Source organism: Stegodyphus dumicola, chromosome 1 (assembly GCF_044657685.1).
Source record: "Stegodyphus dumicola isolate Sdum_Otavi_A_Nest chromosome 1, ASM4465768v1".
Classification (NCBI taxonomy): domain Eukaryota; kingdom Metazoa; phylum Arthropoda; class Arachnida; order Araneae; family Eresidae; genus Stegodyphus; species Stegodyphus dumicola.
In genome coordinates this window covers 19,752,423-19,770,454 of record NC_140768.1, presented here as the reverse complement: position 1 = coordinate 19,770,454, position 18,032 = coordinate 19,752,423, and the positions used below count along the sequence as shown (strand labels likewise).

The 18,032-nt window shown below is 31.5% G+C and overlaps 1 protein-coding gene across 8 annotated transcripts in view; it reads left to right on the top strand.

Moving 5' to 3' along the window:
• beta-Spec (spectrin beta chain) overlaps positions 1-18,032 on the top strand; it is a 128,483-nt gene that overhangs the window by 35,946 nt on the left and 74,505 nt on the right. For all 8 annotated transcript variants that reach the window (XM_035354243.2, XM_035354239.2, XM_035354241.2 and 5 more), the window contains exons 8-19: positions 556-743; positions 851-1,033; positions 1,171-1,428; positions 7,283-7,421; positions 7,576-7,732; positions 8,161-8,405; positions 8,492-8,692; positions 8,778-8,894; positions 14,474-14,551; positions 14,734-14,898; positions 16,259-16,461; positions 17,169-17,265. In XM_035354243.2, the coding sequence (XP_035210134.1) occupies positions 556-743; positions 851-1,033; positions 1,171-1,428; positions 7,283-7,421; positions 7,576-7,732; positions 8,161-8,405; positions 8,492-8,692; positions 8,778-8,894; positions 14,474-14,551; positions 14,734-14,898; positions 16,259-16,461; positions 17,169-17,265 (2,031 nt within the window). The remainder of the gene's footprint in view (positions 1-555; positions 744-850; positions 1,034-1,170; positions 1,429-7,282; positions 7,422-7,575; positions 7,733-8,160; positions 8,406-8,491; positions 8,693-8,777; positions 8,895-14,473; positions 14,552-14,733; positions 14,899-16,258; positions 16,462-17,168; positions 17,266-18,032) is intronic.

The window sequence follows — 18,032 nt, the reverse complement described above, 5'->3', positions numbered from 1 at the left end:
TAATGAAAAACTTCTGCTATATCATCTTCATTTATTACCGCTTCTCTAAATTTCTTTACAAAATCCATTAACTGGAAAATTTCACCTTTAGTTTGCAATGTCCGAAAACCTTCAAATTCGCAGCTATCATCTTCATCGTCCTCACGATGAAATATGGTAGCTGTTCATAAATTATGCCAAGCATTTTTTAACATATCTGAAAACACATCCTCCCAACGCGCATGTGTAAAACATACAAAACAAAAAGTTTGTGGTTTTGAGGTCCGGATTATAGATTATTCCGCATAATGGACGTCTGGATTACGGACTTTGTACTGTAGTTATTATTCTTGGATAGAAAGGCGACTATCTAAGTTGAACTGAAGAATAAAAGTGGCTATTGCAAATTAAAATTAGAAGTTTGCTTTGCATATCTATATATGTAAGATAAAAATATTTACTTCTTTTAGTGAAAGGGATTGCAAAAGTTATTTAAATATTTCCAATAACACTTTCAGTTTTTGCCACATAAATATTCAGCTCATAACTTTTATTACATTTTTTATGAAAATTTAGGTAGTTGGGTTAGCTATGGAGAATGATCATCTTGTTGAAGAATACGAAACTCTGACTTCTGATTTACTTCAATGGATTGAGCAAACAATTTTGGCATTATCTGACAGAAAATTTGCCAATTCTTTGACTGGTGTTCAGCAACAGTTATCAGCATTTAACAATTACAGAACTGCAGAAAAGCCTCCAAAGTAAGAATGGTGGTTTTGTTATTTAAATTTGTTACTTCTGTAAGTGTCATAGTTAAAGAAATGACATTTTAATGCATGTAATAATTAGTTTTCCCTTGTCTGACTAGATTCTGTGAAAAAGGCAACCTGGAGGTCCTCCTATTTACCTTGCAGAGCAAGATGCGTGCCAATAATCAAAAACCTTATTTTCCAAAAGAAGGTCAAATGATATCAGATATCAACAAAGCTTGGGAGCGCTTAGAAAAATCTGAACATGAAAGAGAACTGGCATTAAGAGAAGAACTAATTAGGTATTCATATACACTTTTAAATTCCTTTTTGATAAGTTAATAATAATAATATTTGATGGAGCATTTAATTGAAATAAAATCCAGTGACACTTTGAATTTTGTACAGTAGTATATTTCTTTCTTTTTTTTTTTTTAAGGCAGGAGAAATTGGAGCAGTTGGCTGCAAGATTTGATCGTAAAGCTGGCATGAGAGAAACATGGTTGAGTGAAAATCAGCGATTGGTGTCTCAAGATAATTTTGGATTTGACCTTGCATCAGTTGAAGCTGCTGCGAAGAAGCATGAAGCCATTGAAACAGATATCTATGCTTATGAAGAAAGAGTTCAAGCTGTTGTTGCTGTAGCTCAAGAACTAGAAACAGAAAATTACCATGATATTGACAGAATTAATGCCAGGTATGTTTGAAATAGAATTTACATAACCTACCTTAAAATGTTAATTTAAAGTAAATGTTTAACCCTTTGATGTGCAGGGTTTGCTCTCTGAAACCACTAATTTTCAAATTTTTTTCTCTTCTTTCCAAAATTTTTTAGTGAAAATCAATTTATTACTTATCTTTCACCTATAAATAACACAGAATGACTGCAAAATCTTACATGTTTTAGGTCTTAGTGCTTCAAATCGTTTGCCTTTTAAAATTAGTTTCCAAAGAGACAATTGACATTTTTGAGGTTTTCCTCTTATGTAACGTGCATACCAGCCAGTTCCCTTTAAAACATCTTTCATTCAAGCATCCCTCCCTTTCGGTGTAGTGCCTAATATTTTACTGAGAGTCTAAATTAATTTTCGGCATAAGTTTTTTTTTTTTTTTTTAATTTTTTTTTTTAAATTTAAAAATGAAATTGTCATCACTATGGTAAAGTAATAGCAAGAAATGCTATTTTAATAATGTTAATAAGAGCTAAATTTCTGCAGAGGGGACCTGCATAACAACATCAATATTTTGGCAAGATCATTTTCTGTTTATAACACTTAGTCTTTATTTGCATATATCAATAAAAGTGGGAATATTTGGATTACGACCAAGGCACAAAGAAAGCACATCTGCCCAAGGGAAGAAGGGGTTTCATGGAAGGCTTTTTAAGGGAAATTGGTTGGTACTCATTTTTACACATTCAGCCAGCTAGTTCACCAAATGAACCGAACCCAACTCTCAGTGTTCATTGAATTTTCTGCTCGACCTCTAATAGGTCTGTATAAATAAATAAATAAAGTTTATAAATTCACTTGAAATTTTACATTAGTATTAATTTTACCAATTTTTTGTGTCATTAAAAATGTTTTTTTTCCCTTTATATTCCCCTTTTTATTGTAATTTTTGTATTTAATAATGTTGTCTGAAACATGCAAAATGCAATGAAAATATAATCAATAAAATGTGTTTTTATGGTAAAGGAGAATATTTTTAAAAAAACACTCTAAAGGGGGAAAAAAGCTTTTATCAGAAAACTGCAAGAAAGAACAATGAACAATAATATAGTTGAAAGACGAAATACTTATGATAAAATGACCTGAAAAAATCAATAAATTATAAAAAGAAACAATAAGAATACTATTGAAAAAGGTAAATGAAACTAATATAACAAAAATACAATGTGATTTGTTTAATATATAAATATAAGCTGTTACACAATGCTTGGAAACAAATGAAAGAGAACTGCCGATTTATATGAGAAACAAATATTTAAACATCATTTTCGAATATATAAGGGCGAGTCAAATGAAAGTGAGCCTCAGCAAGAATGGTTCGGTCCATCATCTGCGGCGCATGCGCTTAGCACAGAGACAGCCTTCATTTACAAAAGTGGCGCGAAAGTGTGAAGTTAAAGTTCTTTAAGGCGCTCTTACACTGGGTTGAAGACAGTAGCGTGACATAATGGATGCTCCAAAAGAGGAACAGCGTGGTGTGGTCAGGTTTTTGACAGCTGAAGGTGTTTCCCAACATGAAATTAGTCGCCGTATGACTGCTGTGTATGGTGAACATTGCATCGCATTGGCCACTGTGAAGCATTGGAGCAAACGGTTCAGAGAAGGACGTGAAAGTTGCAAAGACGATCCAAGACCGGGCCAAAGCCACCTTGCAATCACCCCCGACACAATTGCACAGGTTGATGAGCTGATTAGACAAGAACGGAGGATAAGCATCGATGAACTGGCAGAGCGTGTGAACATCAGTCACGGTTCGGTTCACACCATAATTCATGATCATCTCGGTTATCGGCTTTTGTGTGCTCAGTGGATGCCCAAGATTTTGAACGACCGCCAGAAGACGGAGAGGTTCGGCGCTGCTTTGACTCATCTCATCCGGTATCACAATGAGGGTGACGACTTCTTGTCTGCAATTGTGACCGGAGACGAATCATGGTGCCACCACTACGAACCTGAAACACGCCGGCAAAGCTTACAGTGGAAACATTTGAATTCACCCCCCCCCCCCCCCGCGAAGAAAGCAAAGGCTGTCATTTCCTCGGGAAAGGTGCTATTGACTTTTTTTTTTTTTTTTTTTTTTTTTTTGATCGTCAGGGGCCATTACTGATTGAATTTGCTAAACGTGGAGAGACTATCAATAGTTTGCGATATTGTGCAACGCTGGATCGGCTGCGTGTCGCAATCAAGAACAAACGACCTGGAAGATTGACGAATGGTGTGATCTTGCTACACGACAATGCTCGTCCCCACGTCGCTGATGTGGTTAAGACACAACTGGCAAAGTTAAAGTAGGACACGCTGCAACATCCTCCATACAGCCCAGATTTGTCGCCATGCGACTTTCACATTTTCGGGAAACTGAAAATACATCTCAAGGGTACCAGATTCGTGTCGGACGCCGCCGTGAAGGAGTCGGTTACAGACTTTTTGAATTGACAGCCGAAGGAGTTTTATGAGACGGGGATCACGCGGCTCATTTGTCAATGGGATAAATGTCTCAGTGTTCGTGGAGACTACCTTTAAATAAAGTACTCTGTTTGTCATATATTCGCATTGGCTCACTTTCATTTGACTCGTCCTTGTAAATTAAAAATGTTAATTAGTACATTAATTCTAAACTAAATTCAGTTTGAAAACAAATAAAAACTTATTAGACTATGTACTGATTTTAGGCGTACGTAGGAGGTATATGCTGCTAAGGCCTATTTTTATTATGATGCAATGTCAAAAGTTAATATTCCAACATACAACAATATATAGCTATGAAATCTCACCATCATATGTTTGCCTAGTTTAGGGAAAAGAAGCAGCAGAAAAGGGAAGAAATTCCTTTATATTTATTCCCTTGTCTCTTATCTGAAAATTAACAAAGGCGACCTTAAGGGAAAGGTTTCAAAAGAGTGGTAGTTTCCCTTTACAATGGCAGCTAAAAGGGGGTGAAAATGCATTTGAATTTCCCGTCTTTTTAAGTGCAACTTTTCCAAACTGTTCAGTCTCTTAAAGGTTAAAAATAGAAATCGCGTAAAAGTTTTATTTAAATTGAAAATATTTTCTAAATATTTTGGGATGAAATGTGAATAAAATAAATATGGGAAATAAATTATCCTTACCAAAGCTAAAAAGACCAAGCCGCCTTCATTAACATAAAAAACCACAAATTTCATGTGCCAGATGAAAAGAAACTAAATAGCACAAGGGAGAAACCTCATAGAACAAGATACGTGTGCAAAATGTGCAATGTGGGCCTGTGCATGTACCAAAAAGACAAAACATGCTTTGAACAGCGTTAGAAGAAAATTTGTTCTTTAAAATAAAAATAATACTGAGTTTTTATCCATTTTTTTAAACGTCTTTTTCATGTAGGTACTTATTATTTCACTGCTATAGAAAAATTACGTAAATGTTTATTTTTAAATTTTTTCTGATGTTTTACTTTGTAAAAAGTTTACATTTAATGCAATTCTTACATACATTTTTTTTTTTTTTTTTTTAAATTTGCAAATTTCGGCATTTATTGGAAACACGCACGGAAAAAGGCAAGTTTTTCTTTCCTACTACCTCAGTAAGTTTTAAAATCCTAGATGCGCGCTGGTTTAACAGTGCGACCACCAACCACAGAACAATGGGCAAGAGTAGATTTTTTTAAAATTCGTATATTACTTATCTGTAGGCTCATAATATTCAATTTCTACAGTATTTAGTTAAAAAAATTATAAAAATAATATTGTGTGCATCAAAGGGTTAATATTAAAATTTGGGTTACATTATACATTTTCAAATGGGTTATATGCATTTTAAATTCATTTAATTATATTTTTCAGGCTAATACTGTAAACTGTATCTCTTTTTTTTTTTTTTTTTTTTTTTTGGTACCTGCATATAAGTGTAACCACCTTTGTATAGTTTCGCAATTTTTTATAGAAGAAAGTCTGATGACTATTAATTGCAAAAAATAATTTTTTACTGTATTAACATATTTTGAGTTTCAATTAGGTATATATCTCCCAAATCTATAAATTATCCTAAGTTTTTTTTTTTTTAATGATTCTGGGAGAAATTTTATGCCAATCACTTCAAGAATAGATTTGAAGCAGTTGTTCATTTTTCAATTTTATGGCAAAATAACTGTATTTCTGCGGAAATCTACTCGTTTTTTTCCCTGCAAACAAATTCCATAAATGCTTACTTTAAAACTGAGTCTGAATCAAGTATTAAGTATGGTTTCTTTATATAAATCATGAGAACTTTAAACACAACAAAAAGAACATATTTGAAAGTGGCAATGTTGCTTGTTAAAACTGAAATTTTTTCTGTATTTCCAAAGTTTGGCACATTTTGAAAATTAAGTGACTTTTACTAAAGCGGTTGCATAATATGCATGTACTGGATTTTAATACTTAACGTATAAAATTTGTTACTTAAAAGATGACCGTTTGAGTGTAATATTCCTATAATTTAAGTAAAATTATTAATGAAATTGAAAATTAATGCTGTGAATGAGTTAATGTAATTGCTATTTGTATTTATATTAAAGTAATATTTGGACATAAATATAATAAAACATGACATTAGCCGAATTATGGTTTCTGAATAGTCTATTAATAAGAGTTAATAAGAAAGGAGATGTTAATTTACTGTGAATTTATGAAAAGTATTCTAAATTGAAAGTCAGTGTGTAACTGAAAAGTTAAGAGTTTAGTAGAAATTGAAATTTAATTGAAAGTCTATGTAAAAAATTGTATTTAATAAAAATTATGCATAGTTTTTTAATACAACTAGCGGTTAAGTATAAATTTTAATAAGAATTGGTGTATTTAAAAGAAATTCTTCTAAGTTTCTAATTTTGAATGTTCAGTGTTTATGGGAAGAAAATCTTCTAGCTGCTCCTCTAGAAATGCATAACTGTAAAAACATAATTGATAAATTGATGTAGATAGCCTCTTAAAAATGTTAAAACATAATAACTAGATATGCAGCCACATTCTTTGATTTTTCAAATTGCTGTTTTCATGCTTCCTGAATCTTGAAAGAAAGATAAAAAAAGAACAATTTACACATAAAGTTTAAGTTTGTAGGTGTCTGTTTATTTACAGGCTTCATGTTATATTTATTACTTCAGGTTATCAAAATATTTTTGTCAGTGTTTTCTCAGTTATAATAAAAGCAGATTTAAAAAAATAACTTCCAATGCAAATTAACTTGATTAGTAGTATAAAAGACTAATTATAGATAAAATGTGGTCAGGATGCAAAGAATTATAAGAGAATGTTTCAGTAGAAAGATTCTTCATATTGCTGCTATGTTACCATTGTGCAAACAAATGCACATTTCATATGACAGTCAATATACTCATTACAGATTAATACATACTAGGGATCCAAGAGTGCCCTTCCCCCCCAAAAAAAAAGTTTCTTGCATTCATATACCTGTACCAAACTGAGTCAAAAGCTTGTGCATCATTTATAGAACTGCAATATGGTATACGACTTCAGCTGTTAAGCATACATATGCACTTGTTAACATATAAATGCAATCGAAATGATTATAAATTTGATGAATTGTTGAAATTTTATCACTGAAGAACAGGCAGTCCAAAGCTTGCTAAATTTTGTCAATTTGTTTTTAGAGATCGTGTATTATTAATAACAGAAATTTTTCTCTTTGAATATATAGAATCAGCTATGTTTTTCATACCAGTTCTGCATTCAGAGTTTGAAGTTCTTTTGTGTATAATCTATAACAAAAGTTATTTACACCCTCTCCATCTTACAGGTTGTAAAACTTCCCTTTAATAGGTTTTTTTTTTTTTTTTTTTTGCAGGAAAGATAATGTATTACGTCTGTGGAACTACTTATTAGAACTTCTTCGGGCTCGCCGATCTCGTCTTGAAAAGTCTATTGCTTTGCAACAAACATTCCAAGAGATGATATTTATTCTCGATTCTATGGAGGAAATAAAGGTCTGTAGTCAAAACTTTACTTCTCAAAAGAAATTAATTCCCTTTTTTTAAGCTAATAGATTATTATCATATGAAGCTGTAGATGCACAGTAATTGGATAATTTTTTTGGCATTTGAAACTTGAAATGCAAGTGTATTTTTATTTATTTTTTAGGCAAGGTTATTGTCTGAAGATTATGGCAAACACTTGATGGGTGTTGAAGATTTGCTACAGAAACATAGCTTAGTTGAAGCAGACATCAATGTTTTGGGTGAAAGAGTGAAAGCTGTTGTTCAGCATTCACAGAAATTCATTTCCGAACAAGAACATGGTAATTATAACTTTTCTATTTTCTCAGAAATGTTTATATACAGTCTACATTTATAACAAAAATTTGATTATAAGTTAAGTATGAAGATTGCTTTCAGAAAAATAATGGCTCCTGGTAATTTAAAAATATAATTCCATATTCAGAAATATGGTAAAAGAAATTTCCATGTTCTGACGTGATTTTAACTAGATTTTATGATTTTAATTTTGAAAATAATCAAGATTGCAAATATAATCGTCTATGAATTAGTGAGAGTCACTGTATTGTATCTTTGTAACTAACAAAGTATATTAAGTGAAGTAACTTGTTGTAGTATTAATTCTGTGTGAAGGAAGTATTATTTTTTAACTGTTCATTGTCAGTTAAATATTCTTTTAATTTTTCTCCTCATCAGAGTATTGAATTAGTATTTAAACTTGCAATTGTAGGTTATCGGCCATGTGATCCTAAGATAGTAACTGAAAGACTAAATCAATTGGAAGCAGCTTACTCTGAACTGGTTCACTTGGCTCTTGAAAGACGAAACAGACTTGACGAATCTCGAAAGTTATGGCAATTTTATTGGGATATGACTGAAGAAGAAACATGGATCAAAGAAAAAGAACAAATTTTGTCTTCCGAAGAAATCGGTCATGATTTGACAACTGTCCATCTTCTTATTAGTAAGAATAAGGTAAGAGGAAATTATATGAATATATATATAGGGAAGGAATAACTTTTAATCCTGCTATAAACGTAATTTTTTCATTTGTTGTGCAGGCAATGGAAGATGAAATTGCTTCTCATGAGCAACAGTTACAAGATGTTGTTCAAGTTGGGGAAGATCTTATTGCTGCAAATCATTTCGGTTCTGATCGTATCAGAGACAGAATAGGAGAAGTTAACACCATGTGGGAAAATCTGAAGCAATTGCAGTCACTTCGTAAACAGAGGCTTTATGATGCTGTTGATTATCATCAGGTGAAATATTTATTTTATAACAGTGTAACATTGCAATTGATTAAGATATTGTAATTATGATTTATTTCGTATTTTCTCCTTTCAGTTCTTTGCAGATGCTGATGATGTTGATACTTGGATGCTTGATGCTCTTAGATTGGTTTCGAGTGAGGATGTTGGTAGGGATGAAGCTAATGTCCAGTCTTTGCTCAAGAAGCATAAGGTGAATATTTCTTTGATTCTTATGCACCAGAAATTTATGCATAATATATATACCGTAATTTCCGGAAGAAAGGCCGCATCAGCATAAACGGCGCACTCGAGAAAAATGGCGGGAAAAAAATTAAAATTACACAGAAACGTCGCAATAGATTAAATTGCGCGTGACAGCGTCGTGGGCCGTATAGATGCAAAAACTCAACCTAAGTCCTGATATATGACATACCAGTTAAGAAAATGCATGAAATGAAACCATAACTCAAAAATAAATTAAAGGTAAGAAATGTATAGCTTCTGTGCCGTTTAGAGACATTTTCAAAAATTTTCCGCTCCCTAATTAAAAACTATCCAACAAGTACTTGTACCCAAATTGATGGGATCTTTATTTGGCAGAATGCCAAGAAAAATCCATTCATGCTGAAGGGGAAATAGGTCAGAGTTCGTTATTTCGAGGCAGGTGGAGTCGTGTCCGCCTTTGAAAAAAATTGCAGAAAAGGCAAGGGTGGGGAGAGGATAGGTCCTGGAAGATTCATCGAATGGCAGAGGAGAGAAACTATTCAAACTGATGAGAATGTTGATTTGAAAGGGGGAAGGATGTTATTGTTCTGAGATCTCGTTTAGGGTGAATAAGGCATGTAGGTCTGTTCAAGGGAAAGAATGTAAACAAAATAACGTTCGCAAAAAGCAACTGAGTGGTCTTTTGTGTGGGAACAGCACCAGTCTATGTACAATGACAAGGCCATCCAAACTATGTACAATGACCATCATAGGAAATGAAATTACTGTACTTAGATAAATATTAGATTAGACATAACGTTAACACGTTGTTGGGTGCTTTGCATCGGTGCATCATGGTGGGAGCAGGCGATTTTTTGAAAAAAACCTTGCGAATTTTGTCGTTATGTAAAATCATTATAAATTAAAAACTACTTTGAATTTTTTTGTGAAACTGATTTTCTCAACTTAGAATCGTTATTATGAAAGATAGGCACTTTTTGTATAAATAAATATAGAATATACAGTACAGAAGTACAAAAAAAGGGAAAATTTTTAATTTTCGTCGATATTATTCATTACCAAAATTTTTCAATAAACAGATAACTTAATGAAGTAAATAATGAGCACTAATAATGTTTTATAGTGTGATAACACTCAAAACATTTAACTCTGTGAAGAGGTACGCCGCAAAATTTACGCATAAAATAAGTTTCACTTCGCACACACTCGACATTGTCTCCATTGACAATGGATCTTTAGGTGCCCTTTTCCTGAAAGTGGATGGTCTTTGCTCTTGATTGTTATCTTAGGTTCGTACTGAATCAGTAACCCAATGCAAAGCTACTTCATATAAAAATTTCTTATATTTTTTGCTTTTTGTTGAGTTTTAGACAACAAAGGAGTTGAACAATGCACAATTTATCATGTACATTGTTACTCATTTTTATTGATTCCGTAGTATTGAATAGTAAGACAAATACTAATCTGCACATGGTCGACACCTTTCATAAAGTTGTTATAATCAATCAATGCTTTTGGTTTAAATATTTTTTGGCATGTTGTTCTGTCAGTATTGTGACTTTAATTTCTGCCGAATGTATAGACAAAATAAGGCCCACTTCTTTCTTTGATTGCCATATTTGAAGTAAAACATCCCCATATATGGCGAAAGTTTGTCTGTCCTTTTCTGAGATTTGTCTTTTTTACCTCTATTTTTTTCTCATGGTTCCACATTCCCCAATTTTTTTTTTTTTTTTTGTTTGCAAAAGGGCTTGAGTATTATCAATACTGTTATAATAATTATCTATATACAGATGGTGCCAGACATTTGTATATGGAGATACAACTGTCTGTATTGTCTCTATCAGCCGTGACCCCTGACCAGAATAAATTGCAAAATTACAGATGTATCCTATATCTCCCTCACATAACATTCTCACTAGTATGCTGTATTTTACGAGTTTTCCTGCATTATAAACTCTGAAAAATAACCGTCCTCTCCAAGGTATAATGCCTTCATCCAAGGATACTTACTGTTTAGGTTTATTCGCAAATATGTTTATAAATTTCAGTAGAAAATAATCAATTATGGGCCTGACTTTGGTCAATTGGTCGATTCATTGTCGATATTCTCGTTATTGTTGTAATGCCAAGCCTTCCATATTTGCCGAAATCTATCTCTAGACATTGTTTTTGTAAAGAATGGCGTTTCTGTGCAAGGATCTGTGTTCCAGTACTCGTCTATTCTATTTTTTCGAACTTGCCACCATGAAAATAATTAGTCCCCAAAATTTCTTCTTTCCCGATATCGTGATATCCTTCCATTTCACACATTTTTGAGATATTTTGAAATTATTTATATTTTGGTAATAATACCTATTCAATTCTTCTACAAAATATGTGAACAAGTCATCTCCAATAAACAAGTTCAACGCATCGGTTATGGATTCGGTAACAGTATCAACGTTTATCCCAGGGCGACCTAAAAACTTAATCTAAGATCAGTGGATTATCAGTCCATGATCATTTTTCTTCATGTTGGTCAGAACTTGATTCAGACTCAGATGGAATAGTTCAACAGATAAATCTTCGAGGTCGTGGAATAATGTCTTCAACGTCACTCTCCTCCTCACTCTGCCTATCAATATCACTATCACATAAATAATCTGACAAATTGTCTGCACAAATTTCCTGGTCGCTTTCATTGTCACTGTATCTCATTTCATCAGTACTTAAAGTACTTATGTTTAAAAAATAAGTATACCAATTCCACAGGATAAACAATGATTAAAAGAGTTTGATAACAAATTCGACTCGCGATAAATATAAAAAATACAAAATATCACTAAAAAACTTGCAATTTTTGGAACTAATGTAGGTTTGCAATGTGGAAAATACTATTCTTCCTAAGGAGACGTCTAAACACCAATAACTGCGCAAATTGCAAGCAATTGCAACCAAAAGCATTGATTGATTATAACAACCTAACCAAATTCGCTAAAAATAAAACAATTCAAAATTTGTAAACTTGCAGGTATAATGTGTTGTGATGAGCTCATTTATCGCTATTATTTATGACCTTACCGTTCCATACCAAATCTATTGTAGGAATGGTTATACCTGCATAGTACTGTGTATAAATAAGCGGCATAACAAACATACAGGTAGTAACTTACATTAGCTACGTTTTTCGCGTTCTACCACCAGTCCATAAAAAAACGTTTTACTTACGTGATCCGCCCTCTTTGCACAGTTGACGTAATTTTACATGTCCCAACTACAATCTGTTAATTAAGGCTTTTGCTTTACAGAAAGGTATATTTGTGGAATTAAAATTTTAAAGAGTTCATTTGCAGTTAATATTGAAATTATAAATTTTATATAATTCAGAATAAATAAGAGGTGACAGAAGTTTTATGCTTTTGAATAAAAGATACTTGAATCTTTTTTTTTTTTTTCTTGGTATTTACCATATGTATTCAACTCTTTGCTAGTAATTTTAACTCCTAGCCAAGGTAAAAAACTGGCAAAAATAACTTATTAAGAAACTAACTTAATCTAAGAAAAATGTACTTGATTTGTAGAAAATATTTGCTAACAGATGGAAGAGGCCCAAGTTTTAACTTCTGTTATTAAATTAGGAAGCATTTGTTCTCTTGTATTACTTTTTATTTTAAAACATTTTTTCCCAGTAAGATAAGAAATTACCCATTTTTAATGTCTTCTGTAGTCTTAAATAGATGCCATTCTATGTCAAAATGTTTGTTGCTATGTTTTTCAACATGATCTAGAAAATTCAAACCAAGTAGCTTTATAATTTAAAAGTCTGATTTTAATATTTGAGAATTGGAACTTAATGAAACTTTGTAACGTAAAATTAACACTGCTGAATGTTATCATTCAGATATTATTATCAAATAGTTGAATTCCCGCCCATTTGTATTAAACAAATTAAATTTTTGTATTCAAAGACCTTTAATTAACAAATTTTTGCATTTTCCTAAAAAAAATTCTATGAAAGTATTGTGTTTCTTATTGCGCTTATATTAAATTGGTAATAAGTTATGTTGCTGTTTTGATGGATTCTCTTCCTCATTGTTTAATGTTATCAAAATAGCTGTGAACAAATGTAGTCACATTAAGCTGTGTGTACTGTATGTACATATTTTGGAGTCTTTGATGATTGACAGCTGTTTTATCAATATATTTGTGGATTTCAAGGTTTTTGTCAGTATCAATCAACATGAAGTAAAATTTATTCAGCATGCTGAAAGTCATTGAAAACTAAAGTTAATTTTTTAATTAGCTTCTAGCTTCATTTTAAAAGTAGATCACTTAGTCTAAATGAGAATTCTTCTGCTAATGAAAAAGAAACCCTGTATTTTATAATATGTTGATTGAAAGTGATGTCATATGCGATCTCCCGCTTGCTGTTTGGAAATGAGTGAAGGGAGGAGTTGTCTTTGCATCATTCTGATGCAGAAAACATCATGAACCAAAGGAACCATGCTAAACGAATGGGAAGACCCTGTACGATAGCAAGTCGAACTGAAAAACTCAAAACACACTTCCATTGTTCATTGAGGAGAAACCGTAAAATTACTACCCGTAATCCAGCGGGAAGTGATACTTAGATTAATTATCATGGAGTTAGCCTTAGCCTTCTGAGTTACAGTTAGCCATAAACCACCAAAAAACTTTGCTAATCCTGGAGGCAGTACTAATACTCAAACAATTCATTGGTGCTGAAGGGATTTTGAAGCTAAAGATCCACAAAACATATGGAGTACCATACCGAAAAGGTTTTCATTTAATCTTGTGGAAGCATAGTGAATATCTGTTAATATAAGTGATTTATTTATTTTTTGTTTGCCATACTGCACAACATTTATAGTGTATATGGCTGAACAACTTATAAAAATGATCTTTTTAAGGGCCGTTCCTGCTTTTAGAAAATTGGAAGAAATATAAATTTAATGAAATTAAAAATTTACTAGATTAGTAATTAATGAAACCATTTTTCTTTTTGTATTAGTATTTATATTTATTTTCATATGTAAAAATATCATTTTAATGATTCCATTTAAGAAATAACTGAAAGCTTATAGAATTCATTCTCCATCATAACAAATAAAATTTCACCCTTGATTGAAATCTCTTGTGTTTAGTAAATATTTTACTGATAAACTACATTAATCCATAAAACTAAACTGTAATTAAAATTGAGTAGTTATAAACCTTTTGTTACAAAGTCCCAACTATATATTGTAATCTGCATCTACACAATCTTTCTTAAATGCAATGGCTATCTTCTTTACCTGTTTTAACAATATTGCAACAGGCATTAAACAAATTTATGAATCCAAATTAACAGCAAAAAATTTTTACTTAATGAAAAAAATTTGGGGTAATTGTTTAATCAGTTGAGTGAACTGAGAAATAGTGTATCATTCCATTCAGTTTCATTAATTAATACAGATTGAAATCATATTAAGTAGGACTTCCATGTTTACATGAATTAGTATTATGTGATGCTTCATGTTAATATAGAATCTTTTTATTTACTATAAACTATGTTTGTTTAAGGATGTCACTGATGAGCTGAAGAATTATGCCAATACTATTGATGCTCTTCATGCCCAAGCTGCAGGTCTGGGTGAGAAGGTATGTTAATTGGCTGTTTTTAAGGCTTTTTTTTTTTTTTTTTATGTGAAATACGACTTAAATATTTAGTTCTTAAAGTACAAATACTATATATATTTAAAAATTTGTGTGCCTGATATATTTAAGTATCATTTAATCCCTTTTATTAAATGTATTTATTATTGTATTAATTATATTTATAGGACCGAGAGGCACCAGAAGTACTGGAACGTTTGCAGAGCATAGATCGTCGTTACAAAGACCTTGTAGAATTGGCAAAATTACGTAAGCAGAGGCTGTTGGATGCGCTTTCTCTGTATAAACTCTTTAATGAAGCTGATGGTGTAGAACAATGGATTGAAGAAAAAGTAATAATTTAGCTCTTTAATATTGCCTAAGTGTTTTTTTTTTTTTTTTTTTTTTTTTTAAATACACTAGTGTGCAACACTTAAACAACAATTTTGGCTGTAATTCCTCAATAAATCAACTGAAAAACTTGAAATTCATACTACAAAGGTTGGCATTTCTTTTGATTAGTAGCAAAATTAATGCTTGTAACCTATACTTATAACCTGAATTCGTTAAAAGTGTCAGGCAAAACTTCACAAAGCCACATTTATTAATATTTAAAATGACAGGTTTCTCTTTCTTTCATTAAATATAAGAAATAGATTAATATATAAATAACTGCATATATTAGAGAAAATATTTCTTTATATTTTATTTAAGGAACTGGTGAAGTTTTTTCCCAGCTTTCAAAAAGTATCACCCATAGGAAAAAAATAAAAAAAAAAAAAAAAAAAAATTCTGTAATATATAAAAGCAAAGTCATCAATCATCCTGAAATGCTTTTGAAGCATGCTAAAAATGTTCTACAAGTATCTGCCCTAAATGCATTAATTTAAAAGGAGTTTCATATCTTTGAAACATAAGAATGCATTTGTAAGGGGAAATTATTGATTTTTTATAGGATGAGCTAATTGTAGATTGAATATCTATTACATCATAGAGAGAGCTTACTTTGAACATCAGTGAAATAAATAAAACTTCAAAGCTTTTCTCTTAAAAATAGTGTATTATAATACTTATAAAAAAGTAGTATTTTATTCATTTTGTGACATTTTTTATGGAGAGATTCAGAATCCTCTAAAGTATCTGTAGCCCATTATGTCTATTTTATAATGATAAAGAATCTGTTTTTAACCATGTATTTACTTATAGCTTATCTTTCCTAAAAACTAATGTTCATTTTATTTATGAGTCCTAAATTCTTTGTTTCCCTCTTTCTTTTTTAAGTGTTTGTTTGGAGAATTATCAATTTTTTATTATTTTGAGATGCTGTTAATAGGTTACAGTGATTTAAGGTCATTATTGAAAAATAATTGTTAAATATGGTTTGAAGTTAAGGTAATATATTTTTAAAGATAAGCTGCATTGTTTCTCTACCAACTTTCCTGTCTGTAGAAATAACTGTGAATTGGTAGATAACACTGTATTAATGTAATATTCTGTTCTGTGTTTCGTTCTACATATTTGAAGATACAATTTTCAAACATTAAGTGTTTGAATTGTTATTTAATTAAATGCATCAACCAGATCTATAAAACTATTATCTGTATTAAAAATTTTTCAGTTATTGGGACTAGTGTCACAATTTTCCTATATTTATAAAAAAAAAAAATATTTCAATCTAAATTACATATATTATTGAAACTTCTGCTCCTTCAGGAAAAAATGATCAAGAGCATGGTTATGAGCCGTGACATGGAAGATATTGAAGTTATGCGACACAGATTTGAAGGGTTTGAACAAGAAATGAATGCAAATGCGAATAGAATGGCTGTTGTTAATCAATTAGCTCGCCAACTGTTGCATGTGGAGCATCCAAACTCTGAAGAAATCTTGAATCGACAGAACCAATTGAATCAAAGGTAATGTGCATGTCACTAAGTTTTTCAGCATTAAGATTATAAGGCTAATGTAAATTGTTTTACTGTATTTAATATGTATGATACCCCTTAATAGAAAGGTGCTAGGTTTTCATACATGAGTAACTAGATTTGGGATTTTTCAGTGGGATATTCCTTTTAAATTTTTAAATTCCTCGCATGTTTTTGCCCTCTGTATTTCATTTTGCTAGAACTTTTATGTTTGAATAATCAGCACAACTGCCTTCCATATGTTGCAGTAGAAAATCTAGATGAGATGAACTTTCAGTCATTGAAAAGCAGTTTTGATGTTTGTTTCCGTTGCTTTCAGTTGTGAACTGAGGTCAGCATTGGCACTTACTGTGCAGTCTATGGCTGTGCTGTATTATTATTAGTAGCAGTTTACTATGACTTTAATTGCATTATCACCTTTATAAGCTGTTACGTACTGTTCTTTCATTTGTTCAGATAAGGTAATAGAATTAACTGGAAAAGCTTATCAGCAAATTTTAGATTGCCCAAGTTTGCTTTCATTATTAGTTTATTTTTCTTATATAGTTGAGCAGACTGATCTAGAGGATTAATTTTATGTAATTATTTTTCTTTTTGAATTATATATTATATTCTTTGTATTTTGAATCATAAAATATTTATAGATCAAAGAATCTGTATTTGTGCGAGATCATTCTAAGTTTGTTTTCTTCTCATAGATGGTCATCTCTTCGGGAAACTGCTGAACAAAAGAAAGAAGAAATTAATTCAGCTCATGGAGTTCAGACATTCCACATTGAATGTAAAGAAACTATCGTAAGTGAATTTTGGAAATTTTCTAGTATATGTACTGTATCTTTTTCACTTTTCACGTAACAAAATACATTTTAATTGTATATGTTATCTTTTTGTGGTCCTTGAAAATTAGAATTGTATATACCAATAATATAAATTTTTTATGTGAAACAATTGCAAATCTTATCATATTTAGTGATTTATGTGTTATGTCTTGTAGAAGTTGCCACGCTACTTGGAAAACCGGAAAAAGTCAGGGACTTTAAATATTTTAGTCAAAATTTGGAAACTTCAGGGAATTTCATACCGTGATTCCCCTCCCCCGAAAAAGCGAGTTTTGCTCCAACGTTGGAAGCGATCACTTTATTGGCGAATCGTGTATCTCGTGAGCGTCGTTTCAGGCAGCTGGCATAGAGCCAATTTTCACAGCTCCAATTAGATTGTCTTTTAGAAAGGCAAAGCAAGTTTCCAGTAACCTCGAGAATCGCATGCACATGTACAGTGCATGTTGAACTAAACAAAATGCTTATTCTCGTATAAAACAAGATTGGTGTAATCCTAGTATACCGTACCATGGAAGTTAGAATCAAAGAATATATATTGTTAAGAAGGAAAACTTCTCTGCAACAGGAGTGGCTTCGTTCGAATATCGGAGCTGCGCATGCGCGAAATATCTGTCGCGAAAGCTTGAATCTGGTGTCGAAGTTAGAAGTCACGTTATCAAGAGTTCATAAAATGAATATCATTTAAAATTTCTTTAAACTTCAAAACAAAAGAAAATATTTTTT